Below are 18796 nucleotides of genomic sequence, written 5' to 3' on the forward strand. Positions count from 1 at the left end.
TCTCCCTGTCTCCTCTCTCCTCTCTCTTCTCTCTGTCTCTCTCTCTCTCTCCTCTCTCCCTCTCTCCTCTCTCTCTCTCTGTCTCTGTCTCTCTCTCCTCTCTCCTCTGTCCTCTCTCTTCCTCTCTGTCTCTCTCTCTCTCTCTCTCCTCTGTTTTTCTCTCTCTCTCTCTCTCTCTCTCTCTCTCTCTCCTGCACCCTGGGGCTGCCGTAGGTGGCAGGGCGGAAGGGGTTCCCCCATGTGATCTACGCCCGTCTCTGGCGGTGGCCCGACCTGCACAAGAACGAGCTGAAGCACGTCAAGTTCTGCCAGTTCGCCTTCGACCTCAAATACGACAACGTCTGCGTCAACCCTTACCACTACGAGAGGGTGGTGTCGCCTGGCATCGGTACATATGCGTACACGTGCGCGCACACACACACACACACACACACACACATATACATACACACACACACACACACATATACATACACTCACACACACACACACACACACACACACACACATGCATACACACACACACTCCCACCCTCACACACACACGCCCAATCTCACACATGCAGGCACACACACACACACACACACACACACCCTCACACACACACACCCAATCTCACACATGCAGGCACACACACACACACACACACACACACACACACTCCCACCCTTACACACACACACCCAATCTCACACATACACTCGCAAACACACACATAGCAGCAGTAGCAGACACACACTTTCACACATTGACCAACGGAGATTCAGATCTCTGCTTTATACTGCACATATGCAAATACACAGACTAGGTACCCCAGTTCTATATATATTAAGCATTAGTGCTTACAGTGTTTAATAATGATCTCATTTGAGTCAAGATACAGATAAATCCAGCTAACAATCTCCCTTTCTCTCTCTCCTCCCACTCCTCTGCCCTCTCTATCTCTTTCTGTTCACCTTTCTCACTCCCCCCCTCACTTTCTCTCTTCTTTTACTGTCTTCCCTGGCCCTTCCCTCGTGCTTCTTCCTTCCTTTCTCCCCTCTCCTCCTCCTCTCCCTCTCTCTGTCCCTCGTTTTCAGTAGGCCTCAGTCTGCAGAACACCGGTGAGTTCCCTCGCTTTTCTCCCAGTCACCGCCCAGCTCGTCCGCTTCGTTTCAGACACGTTTTTCTTTTTCCCACAGATTGATTGATTTGGAATGATTAATGTTTGTAGGCCCAGCTACACTAAATGGCCAAAAGTATGTGGACACCTGGCGTGCAACATCTTATTCAAAATTACGGGCATTAATATGGAGTTGGTCCACCCGTTGCTGCTACTACAACCTCCACTCCTCTGGGAAGGCTTTATACTAGATGTTGAACCGTGGTTGCATGGAAGGCTTGATGTTGATGTTGGATATTAGATGTGGAGCATTGCTGCAGGGATTTGCTTCCATTCAGCCGGAAGAGCATTAGTGAGGTCGGGCACTGATTGGGCGATTTGGCCTGGCTCGCTGTTGGCTTCCCAATTAATCCCAAAGGTGTTGGATGGGGTTGAGGTCATGGATCTGTGCAGGCCAGTCAAGTTCTTCCGCACCATTCGCGACAAAACCAACCTCGCTGTGTGCCCGGGGGCATCGTCATGCTGAAACAGGAAAGGGCCTTCCCCAAACTGTTGGGGAAGCACAGAATCATCCAGAATGTGATTGAATGCTGTAGCATTAAGATTTTCCTTCACTGGACTAAGGGGCCGAGCCCAAACCATGAGAAACAGCCCCAGACCATGGGGTGTCCAGATACTCTTGGTCATGTAGTGTGTGACTGCGTCAGCTGAGGTGTGTGTTAATGCTGATGTTTTCTCCCCCCCCCCGCCCCCCCACATGCACACACACACACACACACACACACAGGACCCCCAGGGCGGCTGATAAAAGAGGAGTTCATCCATGACTGCATTCAGATGGACGGGGGTCCACCGGGGATGGCGCCGCAGCCCGACCACCAGGGGGCGCTGAAGCTCCCTCCACCAGAGCACTACGGCCAGCCCCTCCCCCCGCTGCAGCTGCCGTCCGAGCCCCCCCGCGCCCCCCCGCCCGTCACCCTCTATCCCAACATGCCCCTCTCCCCCCCAGGTGAGTAACCCCGCCCCCACCCTCTATCCCAACGTGCCCCTCTCCCCCCCAGGTGAGTAACCACGCCCCCACCCTCTATCCCAACATGCCCCTCTCCCCCCCATGTGAGCAACCATGCCCCCACCCTCTATCCCAGCATGCCCCTCTCCCCCCCAGGTGAGTAACCACGCCCCCACCCTCTATCCCAGCATGCCCCTCTCCCCCCCAGGTGAGTAACCCCGCCCCCACCCTTAATCCGTTTTGTTTTTCTTTTGCAAGTGCAGCCATTATCTGGGAGTTTTCAAGACCAGGCTTGATACCGGCTAGGCACTGTGTCTGGTTTGTAGGCATTGTTGGACTGAATGGCCTGTTCTCAGTGTTATTTTATGTTGTGTTACGTTATGTTGTATAGTACATAATCAGGGATTTGTGCGATAGCGCTCTGTTTATTATCAAATAAAACTGATCCATCAATTTCATTTAGTCATTCCAGGAAATGAATTGAAATTTTATTCATGATCAGAATAAATGGTTGGTGTTTGGAATTGTGGTTGAAAGAGCTGATTTTGTTAGAGCATTCTGAAGCTGATTCTATACCTTCTCTCCCCCCTCCCCCCCTCCCCAAATCAAAGCCTCCAACTCCATGATGTCCATGCAGGGGGGTCACAGCGAGGGGCTGCTGCAGATCGCCTCCCCCCAGGGTCAGGTCATGGCCCCCACGCCCCCTCCCACCACCCCCACCCACGGTCCCCCCCAGCCCCCGCCCTCCCAGAACGGCTACGGCACGCCCAAACACTCTCAGCCCCAGGGAGCTTTCCACAGTGAGTACCCGCCAACGCCGCCGTGCTGGGTTGCCTGTGAACACCAACGTAGCGTCCTCATTTTCAATGTGCAGCGCTGCCAGATAACACCAATCTAGCTCCCCATCTTCTGTTTTCAGGGTTGCCAGCTGACACCAACTTATCCCCCAAATCTTTAATGTGCAGGGTTGCCAGTTAGCACCAACATATCCCCCATATCTCAATGTGTAGGGTTGCCAGTTAACACCAACTGACTTCCCCAATCGTTAATGTGCAGGGTTGCCAGTTAACACCAACTTATCCCCCAAATCTTCAATGTGTAGGGTTACCAATTAAAACTAACTTAGTCACCCCATTTCCAGTGCCCAGGGTTTCCAGTTGACACCAACCTTCCTCCCCATCTTCAATGCTCAGTTTCCTGTTGACACCACCTTATGTCCTCAATTTTCAATGTGCGGGGTTGCCAGTTATCACAAACTTAGTTATCACAAACTTATCCCCCAAATCTTCAATGTGTGCGGTTGCCAGATAACCAAAGCCTTCTACCTCGTCTTCAATGTGCAGGGTTGCCAGTTAACACCAATTTATCCTCCCTATCTTCAGTTGACTCACACACAAATTTTCTAGGCTTTTCAGTCCCATACACCCTTTAAAACCTCCCATATGGCATTGCGTCTGATACATGTACAACACTGAAAATGCATCCCATACATCTTTCACAAACCTCTACATTTGGGAGGAAACCCCTCAAGTCTGGCAACCTTGTCTACACATTATCATTACTGAATAACCAAGCCATTAAGAAACAGCTTGGTTATTCGGTAATAATTATACGTAGACAAGGTTGCCAGAATTGGTGGGGGGGTGGGTAAAGTACCCCTTTAAACATTAACGTCCCCGGTCAGGATGCTTCTTAAAGGTCAAAAAAGAATTCTGCTTCCTGTTCCTGACAAACGGACGTTGCTCCACTTCGGAACATTGACCGTATATTAAAAACGAAACGCGGCGGTGTTTTGAGAGATCGGCGCGCCGCAGGAACCCGGCGAACCTCCTGAACACGGCTGCGGTGCGCGCGCGGCTCAGCGAGCCGGCTCTGGCCTTAGCACGGGACATCCCCGCTCACAAGGCTATAACGCGTTGCGGTTCGTCGGTCGCGTATCGCAGCGGCGGCGGCGAGTCCGGCCGTGGCAGAACGCGGCGTTCAGACGGACGCTGAAACAAAAACACGCGTGGCGCTCACAGCGCGGGTCCTGACCCGATGTCCTTATGAGCAGACGGACCTCGGTCACATACGAGTGCGAAATACTTTAACTCCTTAGACGCCGGTAAAATACCTGCAGATCGCTCATGAGTTTTTATTCTATTTTTCATCGAGACTCAGGACAAAATATTCTCCTTTTACATCTTTGACAGCGTGATAGTTTTGGTTTTCGACGTATTTTGTTGAAAAATTCTCAGGTATCTGCAGAAATATTTTCAAATTTTGCCAACTTTTAAAGGGTTTTCGATACGTGTTTTACCTGGGTCTTTGAGCATCATGCCTCCACCATGTAGCATACGTGTTATTTGACTGCTTTTCTTTCGCTCTTCCAGCCACCTGGACAGGCAGCAGCACGGCCTCCTACACTCCCGTAGGACCCCAGCAGAATGGGCGGGGCCACCAGCAGCCTCCTCTCCACCACCCCTCCCACTTCTGTACGTGTCAGTCCCCGTGCTCGTGCCAATGACAGTGGATGGGGCGGGTTTATGTGACATCATTTCAGTTTTTTGCCCACCCGTCTGTCTGACAGTGTCTCTCTCTTCGTCCAATCAGGGTCTCAGCACCACAATTCAGCCTCCTTTCCACCTCTCGTCTCCAACCATCCAGGTAAAGTCAAACACCTTAAACTACACACACACACACACATACACACACACACACACACACACACACACACACACACCCACACACGCTCACACACACACACGCTCACACACACACACACACACACCCACACACGCTCACACACAAACACACACACACAAACGCACACGCACACACACACACACTCACACACAAACACACACATACACACACACTCACACACAGTCACACACTCACACACACACACACAGTCACACACACACTCACACACACACACACACGCTCACACACACACACACGCACACTCACACTGCTCTAGCTCTAGCTGTAGCTGTAGCTGCAGCTGTGTCCCGTCCGGCTGCAGGGCCGGAGTTCTGGTGCTCCATCTCCTACTTTGAGATGGACGTGCAGGTGGGGGAGATGTTCAAGGTCCCGGCCAGCTGTCCCGTGGTGACGGTGGACGGGTACGTGGACCCCTCGGGGGGCGACCGCTTCTGCCTGGGACAGCTCAGCAACGTGCACCGCACCGACGCCAGCGAGAGAGCCAGGTGTGTGTGTGTGTGTGTGTGTGTGTGTGTGTGTGTGTGTGTGTGTGTGTGTGTGTGTGTGTGTGTGTGTGTGTGTGTGTGTATGTGTGTGTGTGTGTGTGTGTGTGTGTGTGCATGTGTGTGTGCATGAACGTGTGTGTGTGTGTGACTGTGTGTGTGTGTGTGAGTGTGTGTGTGACTGTGTGTGTGTGAGTGTGTGTGTGTGTGTGTGAGTGTGAGTGTGTGTGTGTGTGTGTGTGAGAGTGTGTGCATGCGTGCGTGTGTGTGTGTGTGTGTGTCTGTGTGTGTGAGTGTGCGTATGTGTGTGTGTGTGCGTGTATGTGTGTGTGTGCAAGTATGTGTGTGTGTGTGCGAATATGTGTGTGAGTGTGTTTGTGTGTCTGTGTGTGTGTGTGTGCGTGTGCGTGTGTGTGAGTGTGTTTGTGTGTCTGTGTGTGTGAGTATGTGTATGAGTGTGCATGTGCTTGGGAGTGTGTGTGTGTGTGTATGAGTGTGTGTGCGTGAGCGTGTGTGTGTGTGTGTGTGTATGAGTGTGTGTGCGTGAGCGTGTGTGTGTGTCTTTGTGAGTCCATATCTGTGAGTGTGTCTGTCTGTGAATCTGTGTCTGCCTGTAAGTTTATATCTTTATTTTTGTCTTTAAAAAAAATTATTATACACGATATGCTAGTAAACATCCAATCTTCAGAAGCTGCAAGTAATTAAAGTAACATTGCTGTGATTGCACGTTGATGAGACAGCCAATCAGCAGCATGGTCGTACAGCCTCCCTGGGATTTGTGATTAGTGATCGTGTGATTTGTTTTTTGTCAATCACACGGAATCTGTATGACCTTGCTGCCGATTGGTTGTCTTATCAACACACAATAGGTGACATTGTTTCCCAAGAAGCATTTCACGCGGCCTCTGCAGTTTGGAAGTTTTCTACGGCGTCAGGCATAGTTAGAGAAGAAGACTAAAAGAAAGGCGATGCGCCACACGGTGGCGACGGCCGTTACTGCACCCTGTAACTTACATGACGTTACATCAGCCTGCGCTGTATTGCAGTCTGTTTTGGCATCTGTGCTGGTGCTCATCTAAGCACATAAGCTCATCGCCACGGGGACGCTCGCCATGGTTACTCCCCCACAGGTTGCACATTGGGAAGGGGGTGCAGCTGGAGTGTCGGGGGGAGGGGGACGTGTGGATGCGGTGTCTCAGCGACCACGCCGTCTTCGTGCAGAGCTACTACCTGGACCGGGAGGCGGGGCGGGCCCCGGGAGACGCCGTGCACAAGATCTACCCCGGGGCCTACATCAAGGTGAGGGGCCCCCACACACACACACACACACCTACACACACACACACACACTCACACACACACACACAGACACACTCACACACTCACACACACACACACAGACACACTCACACACACACACACTCACTCATTCACACACATACACACACACACACACACACACTCACATACACACACACACACACACCACACACTCACACACACACACACAGACACACTCACACACACACACACTCACTCATTCACACACATACACATACACACACACACACTCACACACACACACACACACAGACATACACACACACACACACTCACACACATACACACACACACACACACACACACACCACACACTCACACACTCCCCTCTCTCCCCCCCCCCCAGGTCTTTGACCTCAGGCAGTGCCACAGGCAGATGCAGCAGCAGGCGGCCACTGCTCAGGCGGCAGCAGCGGCGCAGGCGGCGGCGGTGGCGGGGAACATTCCGGGCCCGGGCAGCGTGGGGGGCATCGCACCCGCAGTCAGTGAGTACCCAGCGCCTCCTCTCCTCCCTCCCTCCCTCTCCCTCTCCTTCCTCCCAGCACCTCCGCCTCGCTCCCTCCCTCTCACGCTCTCTCTCTCTCTCTCTCTCTTTCTCCCTCTCCCTCCCTCTCCTCCCTCCCTCTCTCTCCCCCTCTCTCTCTCTCCCTCTCCCTCCCTCTCTCACTCCCTCTCCCTCTCCCTCTCTCAGGTCTGTCGGCGGCAGCGGGGATCGGGGTGGATGACCTGCGCAGGCTCTGCATCCTCAGGCTGAGCTTTGTGAAGGGCTGGGGGCCGGACTACCCCCGGCAGAGCATCAAGCACACCCCCTGCTGGGTGGAGGTGCACCTGCACCGCGCGCTGCAGCTGCTGGACGAGGTGCTGCACACCATGCCGCTCGCCGACCCGGGACCCGCTAACTGAGTCTTACTCACTCACACTCACTCACACGTATACACACACACACACACACACACACTCACTCACACACACGTATACACACTCACACTCTCACACACACCCAAACACACTCACACACGTATACACACTCACACACACTCACACACATACTCATACACACACTCACACACACGTATACACACTCACGCTCTCACACACACCCAAACACACTCACACACACACACACACACATATACACACTCACACACACCCAAACACACTCATACACACTAACACACACACACACACACACATATACACACTCACACACACTCACACACTCACACACACGTATACACACTCACACCCAAACACACATACACGTACACATGCATACACTCTCACACTCAATCACACACACACACACACATACAGATGCGGACACACACACACTCACACTCACACACGGGGACACACACACACGCACACACACACTCATACATACTCACGCATACACGCACACACACAAACCCACACCAAAACACACATTCTCACATACACACAGACAAACGCATTCGCTGGCAATCACTCACACGTTGACGTGCTCACATGTTGAGGGGCTCACACGTTGAGGGGCTCACATGTTGAGGGGCTCACACGTTGAGGGGCTCACACGTTGAGGGGCTCACACGTTGACGTGCTCACACGTTGAGGGGCTCACACGTTGACGGGCTCACACGTTGAGGGGCTCACACGTTGACGGGCTCACACGTTGAGGGGCTCACACGTTGAGGGGCTCACACGTTGACGGGCTCACATGTTGACGTGCTCACACGTTGAGGGGCTCACACGTTGACGGGCTCACACGTTGACGGGCTCACACGTTGATGGGCTCACACGTTGATGGGCTCACACGTTGATGGGCTCACACGTTGATGGGCTCACACGTTGATGGGCTCACACGTTGATGGGCTCACACGTTGACGGGCTCACACGTTGACGGGCTCACACGTTGAGGGGCTCACACGTTGAGGGGCTCACATGTTGACGTGCTCACACGTTGAGGGGCTCACACGTTGAGGGGCTCACACGTTGACGGGCTCACACGTTGATGGGCTCACACGTTGACGGGCTCACACGTTGAGGGGCTCACACGTTGACGGGCTCACATGTTGACGTGCTCACACGTTGATGGGCTCACACGTTGACGGGCTCACACGTTGATGGGCTCACACGTTGAGGGGCTCACACGTTGATGGGCTCACACGTTGACGGGCTCACATGTTGATGGGCTCACACGTTGATGGGCTCACATGTTGATGGGCTCACACGTTGATGGGCTCACACGTTGATGGGCTCACACGTTGATGGGCTCACACGTTGATGGGCTCACACGTTGATGGGCTCACACGTTGAGGGGCTCACACGTTGATGGGCTCACACGTTGACGGGAAAATGAACACTTGGGAAAAATGGAAATAACTGCTGGAGTAACAGAGACCAAAATTCACAATCACACCTCTCCACCCCAGCCTCCCCCCCCCCATCGCTGGCCAATACTCTCACGCAACGGGGCCCGCGTTGAGGTAGGGGGAGGACCCGGGACCCCCAGTGACCCCTAAAAACCCTGGACTCCTCACAGACTCAGAACAAACGGACCATCTCATACCCGCTGACACAGACTGCCGCCAAAAATCAGATCTCATCGGATTCTCGGATTCCATCGCTCCCTTCTGATCCAAGACTGAACCAGAACCAGAACCAGACCCGGACAACAAACACCAACTAAAAAAGAACAACAAACTCAATAGATTTTGGGGTCAAGTCAATTTCAGACTCACTCAAATGAGGACATTCACTGAAATTCCATTTCCCAAATTGAAAAAAAAAAAATCATTCCGTGAGGATTTTCCGGGTAAAATTGGAATTTCAGTTCATGTCCCGGACCTGACTGGATTGGGAAGGGAACAGACCCCGGTCCCGGGACGCCCGCACCCCCGCCCTTCGCTCCCGGGACACGGGGAACCTCCTTGTGCTTTACGTGGCTTGGTGTTTTTTTCTCTGTACGCTGTACTACGCTGTCCGACAACAGGCTTTCCCGGCTCCGCCGAGCTTTCTACTGCACTCTCTTCAGCTTCACCTACCAAAACTACTACAAACAAACAAAAAGACTACCAAAAGAAAAGAGCCAAAAAAAAAGAAGTTTAAAGTAGCTTTTAAAAAAAAAAAAAAAAAAAGGTCATATTGATGTTGGTGATTATACAGTGCAGTATGTAACAGTTTTGTTTGTTTTTGTTTGCCAAACCAAGTTTTGACTCACCAAAGCCAGTATACCTCAATCACGGGCAGTGTGAATTCCACTGTTTTGTTTGTTGGCCATTGACCTTCGTTGCACTCTCCTCAGTAGCCCCAAACGTCTCATTGCCATGGTTCTGGGGGATTTGATTGAATCCATTTTAGCCCTTTCAAGAGTAGGTTTTTTTTAGAATGTTTTTCTTTGTTTTGTTTCCAAAATTCTAAGTCAGTGTTCTAGAACGCCATTGTTTCAGTTAACAGCATTGACTGTTACGTCAGCATTAGAATGTTCGGTTATGAACATTCTAATCACATATCCGTGATCTCACACCTTAGTGGGTTAATTTGTTTTATATTTGTATGTACTTGTGAGCTATTCACATACTCATTTCTCCACTTGTCACCTGGAGAAAGCTGCACTCCTGGAGGGTGACCAATGTGTATGTCATTATGACATCACAATGCGTGACAGGAGAGGTCCAGCCAGGGGGATCCTACCGCTGTCTGTCCGGCGGATCCAGAAAAGCACGTTAGCCTGTTCGGCTAAAGGCCTTCGCTGAGGTGCCAAAGGCCGGTCTCGTGGAGTGAGGACAGCGGCGACGGTCTACACACACATTACTGGCAAACTAACTGCGCTGTGATGCATCTCTACTACGTCCATCCATCCATCCATTATCTATGCCCACTTATCCTGGGCCGGATGACGGGGGGTGCTGGAGCCTATCCCAGCGGTGCATTAGATGACAGTCAGGAAAACACGCTGGACAGGCCGTCAGTCTATCGCAGAGCGTCTCTAATACATACGCAGGTATTGGTTTCCACAGGTTACCCCTTGCTGTCTCAGCTAGGCTGTTGTGTAACCCAACGCTGGCTCACTCACAGATTAAATTCGAGTAAAATGATTCATACAAAGATACGGCTGTCGTTCCCGAGCGACACATTTAGCTGAAGCAGCACATCACGTAAACGAGTGGGCCAGTTAAATAAACGAGAGCGGAAGTTGGCATGGAATCCAGAAACGTGAGCCCTTCCTTGCCCAGCCCTGTCCAACATCCTGGTTTTGCACCACATCCAGGTGACTCACCCTCCTTTCTGTGTGGGCTGTGGCAGTGTTTCCTCTGCTGAGCAAGCTGAAGTGTAGGAAACACCTTTCTGTGCTCTTAAAGCCCTGAACCCTGAACTTCTTACGCCAGACTGGAATCTGAAATTAAAGGTTTGAGTTTCCCGTGTGAAAAATATCAGCGAGTATTTTGCTCTCCTGTGAAAGTGCTTGGTTGGACAACCTTGGCTTTCAGTGGATCGCGTGTCCTTATACGGACCTATATATGCCCTGGTACGTCCTCTGAAACCTCCTCCCCCCGGTCTGCGGTTACCACAGAAGGACAGTTTGAGCAGCTGCGTACGGTTAGAGATCGACCAATCGGAGCACAGGACCCCACCGCACACGGATGGTTCCGGCGCCTTTTCCGTTCGTTTACCGTCAGTCCTTCCTGAGGTCTCCTCCGCCTAGACCTTGGCTCCTTTGCCTCGTCCCCACATTAGAACCTTTCTGCAATTTGAGCCGTCCTTCTGTACCGTCTCGCAAGGGCGATTATTTAATCAAACTATCCCACTGTGAACATGAAGTAGACGACATGAAACGGAAGTGAAAAAGGTATATGTTTGTGTATTTACATTTTTTTTGGGGGGGGGGGGTTCAATGGGTCACAGTCTCCCTCCAGAACCATGGCTTTAAAAAGCAGGTGCCTCACTGGTCCCTATTTTTTGTCGGTAATGTACGATAGCTAAACGGATCTAGCTAAATGGACAGTGCTGGTTTTAGTCACGTGACTTGGAACCGGAATTCTTTCCTTATTATACTTCTACAGCAGGGTTGATTGTTATCGGCTCAGGTTTGAGGTGATGAACAGGTCTTCAGAGTTCGACGGAATCTAAAACATCTTTTTAACCGTTTACTATTTATCGAGTAAAGCCTCCCAGAAATGCTTTCTGTAACGTTACGTGTGCCTTTAGTGTATTGTAGAAATGAAGACACTTAAAAACCCCTCATGCAGGATTGTAAAACAATCTGTTCCTGTCTTCCTCGTCTGTTAATGTACAATAGCGTACCCAATAACATTGTAATGAATGCATCGCATAGACCATTTTTTATTTATTTTTTTTACTGGGGAAAACCAAAATATTACATACTGTTTTAACAGTGTGGAAACTTACCAACACACTGGCATTGGCACGGGCACAGCCAATCAGAGAGCTGTACGTGAGCAGACAGATCCACGCTAAATTTAGGCTGACACATAGTGGGAATATTAGGTACTACATGCAGCAGCGGTTTCTGAACTCGCCGCAGTAAAACACAGTAACACTGTAGAACAGTTTTTATTTTTAAATGCATGGCAACACACTGATTTGTCAGTTTAAATAAAACTTATTTTGTTCGAGCTTTATCTTTGCCTTATAGATAGCCAGGATTAACTGGGGACGACTGATAGTAGATAAGACAAGGTGTACTGTAGTACTCTGTATATATACAAAAGTTTTAGGCCTACTGCATCACTTGTGCATCAGGTTTATGGTGCCGAGTGATGTAGGACTGTATCAGGGGTATGGTATTATGGGATCATGGTGAAAACCATATCACACCCTCCACACAAGTATCTGGTAATGTTCTCTATGATATTAACTGGCTATATTTATTGTTGTCGAAATATGGCACACCACAGCAGAACGACACCTCTTGCGCAACGTTCCCTACAGCTGATGCAGCTTTAATAATGGTATTTCATCTTTTTATCTGTCAAAATCTTTATGGTTTTTAAACAGCTGACGTCAATTATGAGTAATGAGATGAGTCACATGACTGTCACGTCAACGGGGTAAAAAAAAACAGCATTCCACCTATCGAGTTGTTATGTTCTATTTTGAAATATAAATATATATATGACTTTTATCGAGTGTGAACTTTAACGGTATTCAATTTGGCTATTTTAATTGTTGTTATTTCTATTCTTGTTGTAATTATCATTATTTTAATTATTGTAATAGGAGGCCACTCCTATGATGTTTCTCTGTACACCAAAGTTAATTAAAAAAAAGACAACAGCTAAAAGTCATTTTGATAAACCTGGCGGTGAACCATCTTTTGTGTGTGATGCTGCCTGGCTGCAACTACACTTCCCAGATTGCACAGCGGTGCTGGCATGTAGTGGCAATGTTAAAATATCGACATTCCAGTGACGTAGTGGGGACATTTTGTACATGTACTCATATACTCCTACACTGCATTAACTACCCTGCTACACCCTGTGGGTAACTAAACTAAATAATTCAAGATTTATTTGTATAGTACTTTTCACAAAGGACTGGTGTCTGAAGGCCTTTCACAAGCATTCCGGAACCAGGCTCTGAAGGCCCTTTAAAGGCATTCCGGAACCAGGCTCTGAAGGCCCTTTAAAGGCATTCCGGAACCAGGCTCTGAAGGCCCTTTAAAGGCATTCCGGAACCTGGCTCTGAAGGCCCTTTAAAGGCATTCTGGAACCAGGCTCTGAAGGCCCTTTAAAGGCATTCCGGAACCAGGCTCTGAAGGCCCTTTAAAGGCATTCCGGAACCAGGCTCTGAAGGCCCTTTAAAGGCATTCCGGAACCAGGCTCTGAAGGCCCTTTAAAGGCATTCCGGAACCTGGCTCTGAAGGCCCTTTAAAGGCATTCCGGAACCTGGCTCTGAAGGCCCTTTAAAGGCATTCCGGAACCAGGCTCTGAAGGCCCTTTAAAGGCATTCCGGAACCAGGCTCTGAAGGCCCTTTAAAGGCATTTCGGAACCAGGCTCTGAAGGCCCTTTAAAGGCATTCCGGAACCAGGCTCTGAAGGCCCTTTAAAGGCATTCCGGAACCTGGCTCTGAAGGCCCTTTAAAGGCATTCCGGAACCAGGCTCTGAAGGCCCTTTAAAGGCATTCCGGAACCAGGCTCTGAAGGCCCTTTAAAGGCATTCCGGAACCAGGCTCTGAAGGCCCTTTAAAGGCATTCCGGAACCAGGCTCTGAAGGCCCTTTAAAGGCATTCCGGAACCAGGCTCTGAAGGCCCTTTAAAGGCATTCCGGAACCAGGCTCTGAAGGCCCTTTAAAGGCATTCCGGAACCAGGCTCTGAAGGCCCTTTAAAGGCATTCCGGAACCAGGCTCTGAAGGCCCTTTAAAGGCATTCCGGAACCAGGCTCTGAAGGCCCTTTAAAGGCATTCCGGAACCAGGCTCTGAAGGCCCTTTAAAGGCATTCCGGAACCAGGCTCTGAAGGCCCTTTAAAGGCATTCCGGAACCTGGCTCTGAAGGCCCTTTAAAGGCATTCTGGAACCAGGCTCTGAAGGCCCTTTAAAGGCATTTCGGAACCAGGCTCTGAAGGCCCTTTAAAGGCATTCCGGAACCAGGCTCTGAAGGCCCTTTAAAGGCATTCCGGAACCTGGCTCTGAAGGCCCTTTAAAGGCATTCCGGAACCAGGCTCTGAAGGCCCTTTAAAGGCATTCCGGAACCAGGCTCTGAAGGCCCTTTAAAGGCATTCCGGAACCAGGCTCTGAAGGCCCTTTAAAGGCATTCCGGAACCAGGCTCTGAAGGCCCTTTAAAGGCATTCTGGAACCAGGCTCTGAAGGCCCTTTAAAGGCATTCTGGAACCAGGCTCTGAAGGCCCTTTAAAGGCATTCTGGAACCAGGCTCTGAAGGCCCTTTAAAGGCATTCCGGAACCAGGCTCTGAAGGCCCTTTAAAGGCATTCCGGAACCAGGCTCTGAAGGCCCTTTAAAGGCATTCCGGAACCAGGCTCTGAAGGCCCTTTAAAGGCATTCCGGAACCAGGCTCTGAAGGCCCTTTAAAGGCATTCCGGAACCAGGCTCTGAAGGCCCTTTAAAGGCATTCCGGAACCAGGCTCTGAAGGCCCTTTAAAGGCATTCCGGAACCCGGCTCTGAAGGCCCTTTAAAGGCATTCCGGAACCCGGCTCTGAAGGCTCTTTACAGGCATTTCGGAATGAGGCCCAGGGAAGGAAAGTCTCCCTTGGGAAGAAACCTTGGTGTGGATCCCGATTCAGGGCAGGGACTGTACACTCCTGGCAGATAAAGGGCAGACTAATTAATGGGGTGACAGAGTATGGTTGTAGAGATTTGGGTGAAGCATTACCACAGGTTTCACCCATGCTTCATTTTGGGGAGACAACACTACAATGCAGCAGTGTCCTCATGTTTGGCACAGCTAACGACAGCCTCAAAAAAGTACAAGTGAGTAAGTTTTATGGAAATCAAGGCATAGACCATGGTATCCAAGGACTCAAATCTGGCCTTTGAGGCCTGTAATACTTCTGAGCTTCTTTTCTGTCTCATTGTTAATTCAGTGATTCATGCCAGGGATTCCACTCATCTGGTGTTCCAGGTCTAAATCAGTCTCTGTTAGACAGGAGGAATGAAACGTTGTAGTTTACTGGCCTTGAGATTGAGACTTGACTATCCTTACTATAAGGTGTGGGAAATACAGGAGGTGACATCACATTTCATGAGGGAGCCTCATCTCAGCAAGCCTGGGATACTCTTTAACTGCTTTTGATCACAAGAAAGATATTTAGGTATTTAGGTTCTGCCTTCACATTTGTTCACGGGAACTTATTTACCCCGAACAAAATGTTCTAATGATGTACAACTTTGTAACCGCAACAGAGGTGCCGCTGCAATCCAATCCCTTCCAATCCTGAATAATGGCTCCCCAGCCACGGGGCAATCCCTGTTTAAGCTGGCACACTTATTAGTCCACACAATGCACTCACAAATGGGTTTTTGCACCATTAGCAGCTTAGTTAGAATTTAGGCTCATCCAGTTCAATTACTAGGAAGCCCACCCAACCCTGAGTAAATTGCCATTTGAGTGCACAACATATTGTACGCACACTGAGGAACAAGCGAGGAACAGCAGGGGTGTTAAACTTTCATTTCCGGGGGGGGGGGTGGGGGGTGACTGCGGCAATTACAGAGGCAATTCTGGGCTGTGTTCCAAGACTTCCTGCCAATTCTTGTGACTGGGCTGCCATTGGTCCAATTACTTAATTGGCGTGTTAACCGCCCATTTATCGGAATTCTGTGCAGCAAGACGTTCCATGAAGTCACAAGGAGATGCATTTATCAGAAGAGATATTCCTGGAGTATCGGGAACATCTAAAAACTGAGGATGCATTACGTTTACATTCTACGCCTTCAGCAGGCACTCACACAGCTCACAATCTCCGCATATAATCAATTTATGTGTAGCTTGGTATTTATTGAAGCAACTGAGGTTATGTGCATTTCTGGAGGGTAGACTACAACAGGGATGCCCCCCCCCCTCCCCCTCCTTGGGAATCAAGGCTATAATTTTTTAGGATTTATAGGTTCTGTTCCCTACACACTATTTTACAGAATAAAGCCTGGAACCAAAAAAAAGGGTGGGGTCAGAATGATGCCATAGAGCAGTGGTGTCAAACTCGTGCCATGGAGGGCCGTGTGTATGCAGGTTTTCATTCCAGCCTCAGATCTTGATTATATAATTAGTTAAATTATTTGCTGAATTAGGGATGCAGGTTTGTGCACAATGGTGACCCGACGTCTATGGTGACCCGCATTGTCTAAATAAAAATTTTCTTATATTCTGTGCTTCAATGCAGTTAAACGCATATGGCTGAATGAGTAATTGGACTCAATTAAGGCAGCATTAATTGGTTGGAATGAAAACCTGCATACACACGGCCCTCCATGGCACAAGTTTGACACCACTGCCATAGAGGAACCAATCGCCTGGATGGTTCCCTGAAGAACCATTCAGAATCCACAAAAACATTTTTGATCCTAAACTGCCAAGTCCCATTTTTTTCTGCTGCATGAAGCCTTGTGAATTAAAGGATACATAGTGTCAAACTGAGGATAACCTCTGTCAAATTCATAGAAACAGGATAGAATAGAGATAATTTAGGCTACTTTTTTCATAAAGATCCAGAACAGTCTAAAATAAAAAAAAGCAAGGAATTTAACACACTCTGATTGAAATTCAAGTGCTTTGACAACATTGAGAGGGACACATTCACATCCAAGCATATTCAAGGATTCCAAGAAGCTGTGTGAACCCTGGGTAAGGTTTGGACATTACTTATGAAACCACGACCTTTTAGCTTGTGGACTAGCAGCATCAGTCAAAATAGCTCGCTAGCGCTACATTCCTTCACAGGACATCAGTTATTGTAGCTAAAATAATAAATGGCATTGAAGATCAATTCTAATAATTAAGGCCACGATACTGACAGGGAGGACCTATATTAGTGAGTGTTAATCTTGAATTGCACTGTGATTATTTGTTAACTCTTTGAAGATTAGGTTATTTGAAATTAATTTTTTCTCCAACATTCTCGGTCAGTGTTCTAGAGCTCCACTGCATTCACATAGCCAGTAGTGGTTGTTACATCAGCATCAGAATGTTCAGTTAAGAACATTCTAATCACACCTAAAAGGGTTAAATTGGTCGTAAACTATTAGTGATAATGAAAATAGACCCCAGAAAACATAATCTATGAAGAATTAATAATCAAAGGTGAATATAGGCAACAATAAGCCTATGATATCCAGTTCTGTCATGAATCTTAAACTGTGACGAACCATAATTCGTGATGGAAGTACCTTTCAATACCTAATTAATGGTGGAAGTAGTCTTCTTCATTGAGAGAGGGTTCTTCCTGGAAAGATACAGCAATATAAAAACCTTCATTTGTAAGAGTTTAATTGTCATCCTACGGTGTCGCCGCGAAGTATATTTACGGGAAAGAAAAACCGAGAGAAAATTCTGAATTGAAAATAAAGAAGAATCAAGCGTCCGGGCCAGTGAAGTCCACGAACAAGAACAGGCTACACACCATCCTTCAAGACTGCAGTTTTAGCATCTTTGGATGCTTGTGCATAAGTCATCACTGGGCCAACAGGGTGCAGTATTTCTCTTCCTCTGACCTCCGTAGAGCTAGATTATCCCTGGAACTGTCTACAGTCGGGTGCCATGCAACTGAAGGCCTGGGATCCAGTGGTGAGGAGGCGAGAGTGGGAGGCGATGAGGAGACCAGACCGGTGGAGGTGGAGCAGAGGGATCAGAGGGAGAGGGCTGCAGTACAGGAGGAGATCTGAAAAGTAAAGGGGAGCCAGTTCGTGGAGCGGTTTGAACGTGAGGAGGAGAACCCCGCGTTCGATGCGGAATTGGCTCTGGGAGCTAGCGTGTGTTTCTGGGGTCATGTGGTCAAGGGTCAGGGGTCATGTGGTCAAGGGATGAGGTAGTGATGTGGGTGGTGAAATTCTGGACCTGCTGGAGCTTATGGAGCAGTTTGAATGGGATACCAGAGAGGATGTAATTACAGTAGTGAAATTATTATTATTATTATTATGTTCTTGGAAGTAAATCCTCTTATTTAATGGAATGATCTGTATTTAAATTATCATTATAGGCTATAATAATTATTATATTTTCCCATTTTAATTTTTAAAAAATGTGTATTTTTCATTATTGCAAGTAACCGTCTTCAAGTAAAAGCATTTCAGTTGTGGCATTGATAGATGAAAGTCATTGTTTTCCTGTAGGCTAGATATTCATTGCTTAGCTAATTAAATGAACAAATTAACATGGCACTATTGACGTTCAGGAGGCATTTATCACTGTCGTGTGCTTCAATAGCCCATGAAAGCAGCCTGTAGTTTTTCAACTGTCAGAATTTTAATATTTAATTAAACACCATTCCTCTGTGGCAACTATTTGGTCAAAAGTAGAAGCCCAGCAGTAGGCTACACCTACTAGCCTATACTGATAATAATTACAAAAGTAAGTAAGTAAGTAAGTAAGTAAAAAAAAACAAAAAAAGTAGGCTACACCTCTTAAAATGGCGATAACCCCTGAACGACTGCAGGCGTTTAATCAAATTGGGAGTAGCCCTACATAAATTGTGCCCGTGTAGCC

The 18796-nt window shown here is 48.7% G+C and overlaps 1 protein-coding gene across 4 annotated transcripts in view; it reads left to right on the forward strand.

Moving 5' to 3' along the window:
• Positions 1-7582, forward strand: part of si:dkey-222b8.1 (uncharacterized protein LOC560317 homolog) — a 23029-nt gene extending 15447 nt beyond the window's left edge. For 3 of the 4 annotated variants that reach the window (XM_035428325.1, XM_035428324.1, XM_035428323.1), the window contains exons 3-12: positions 214-388; positions 1081-1104; positions 1891-2112; positions 2724-2912; positions 4485-4586; positions 4705-4758; positions 5120-5303; positions 6431-6599; positions 6988-7126; positions 7333-7582. In XM_035428325.1, the coding sequence (XP_035284216.1) occupies positions 214-388; positions 1081-1104; positions 1891-2112; positions 2724-2912; positions 4485-4586; positions 4705-4758; positions 5120-5303; positions 6431-6599; positions 6988-7126; positions 7333-7544 (1470 nt within the window). In that variant the 3' untranslated portion in view covers positions 7545-7582. The remainder of the gene's footprint in view (positions 1-213; positions 389-1080; positions 1105-1890; positions 2113-2723; positions 2913-4484; positions 4587-4704; positions 4759-5119; positions 5304-6430; positions 6600-6987; positions 7127-7332) is intronic. The other variant, XM_035428326.1, reaches the window with a different exon arrangement.
• Positions 7583-18796: the final 11214 nt, after the last annotated feature.

This window comes from Anguilla anguilla, chromosome 8 (assembly GCF_013347855.1).
Source record: "Anguilla anguilla isolate fAngAng1 chromosome 8, fAngAng1.pri, whole genome shotgun sequence".
Taxonomy (NCBI): domain Eukaryota; kingdom Metazoa; phylum Chordata; class Actinopteri; order Anguilliformes; family Anguillidae; genus Anguilla; species Anguilla anguilla.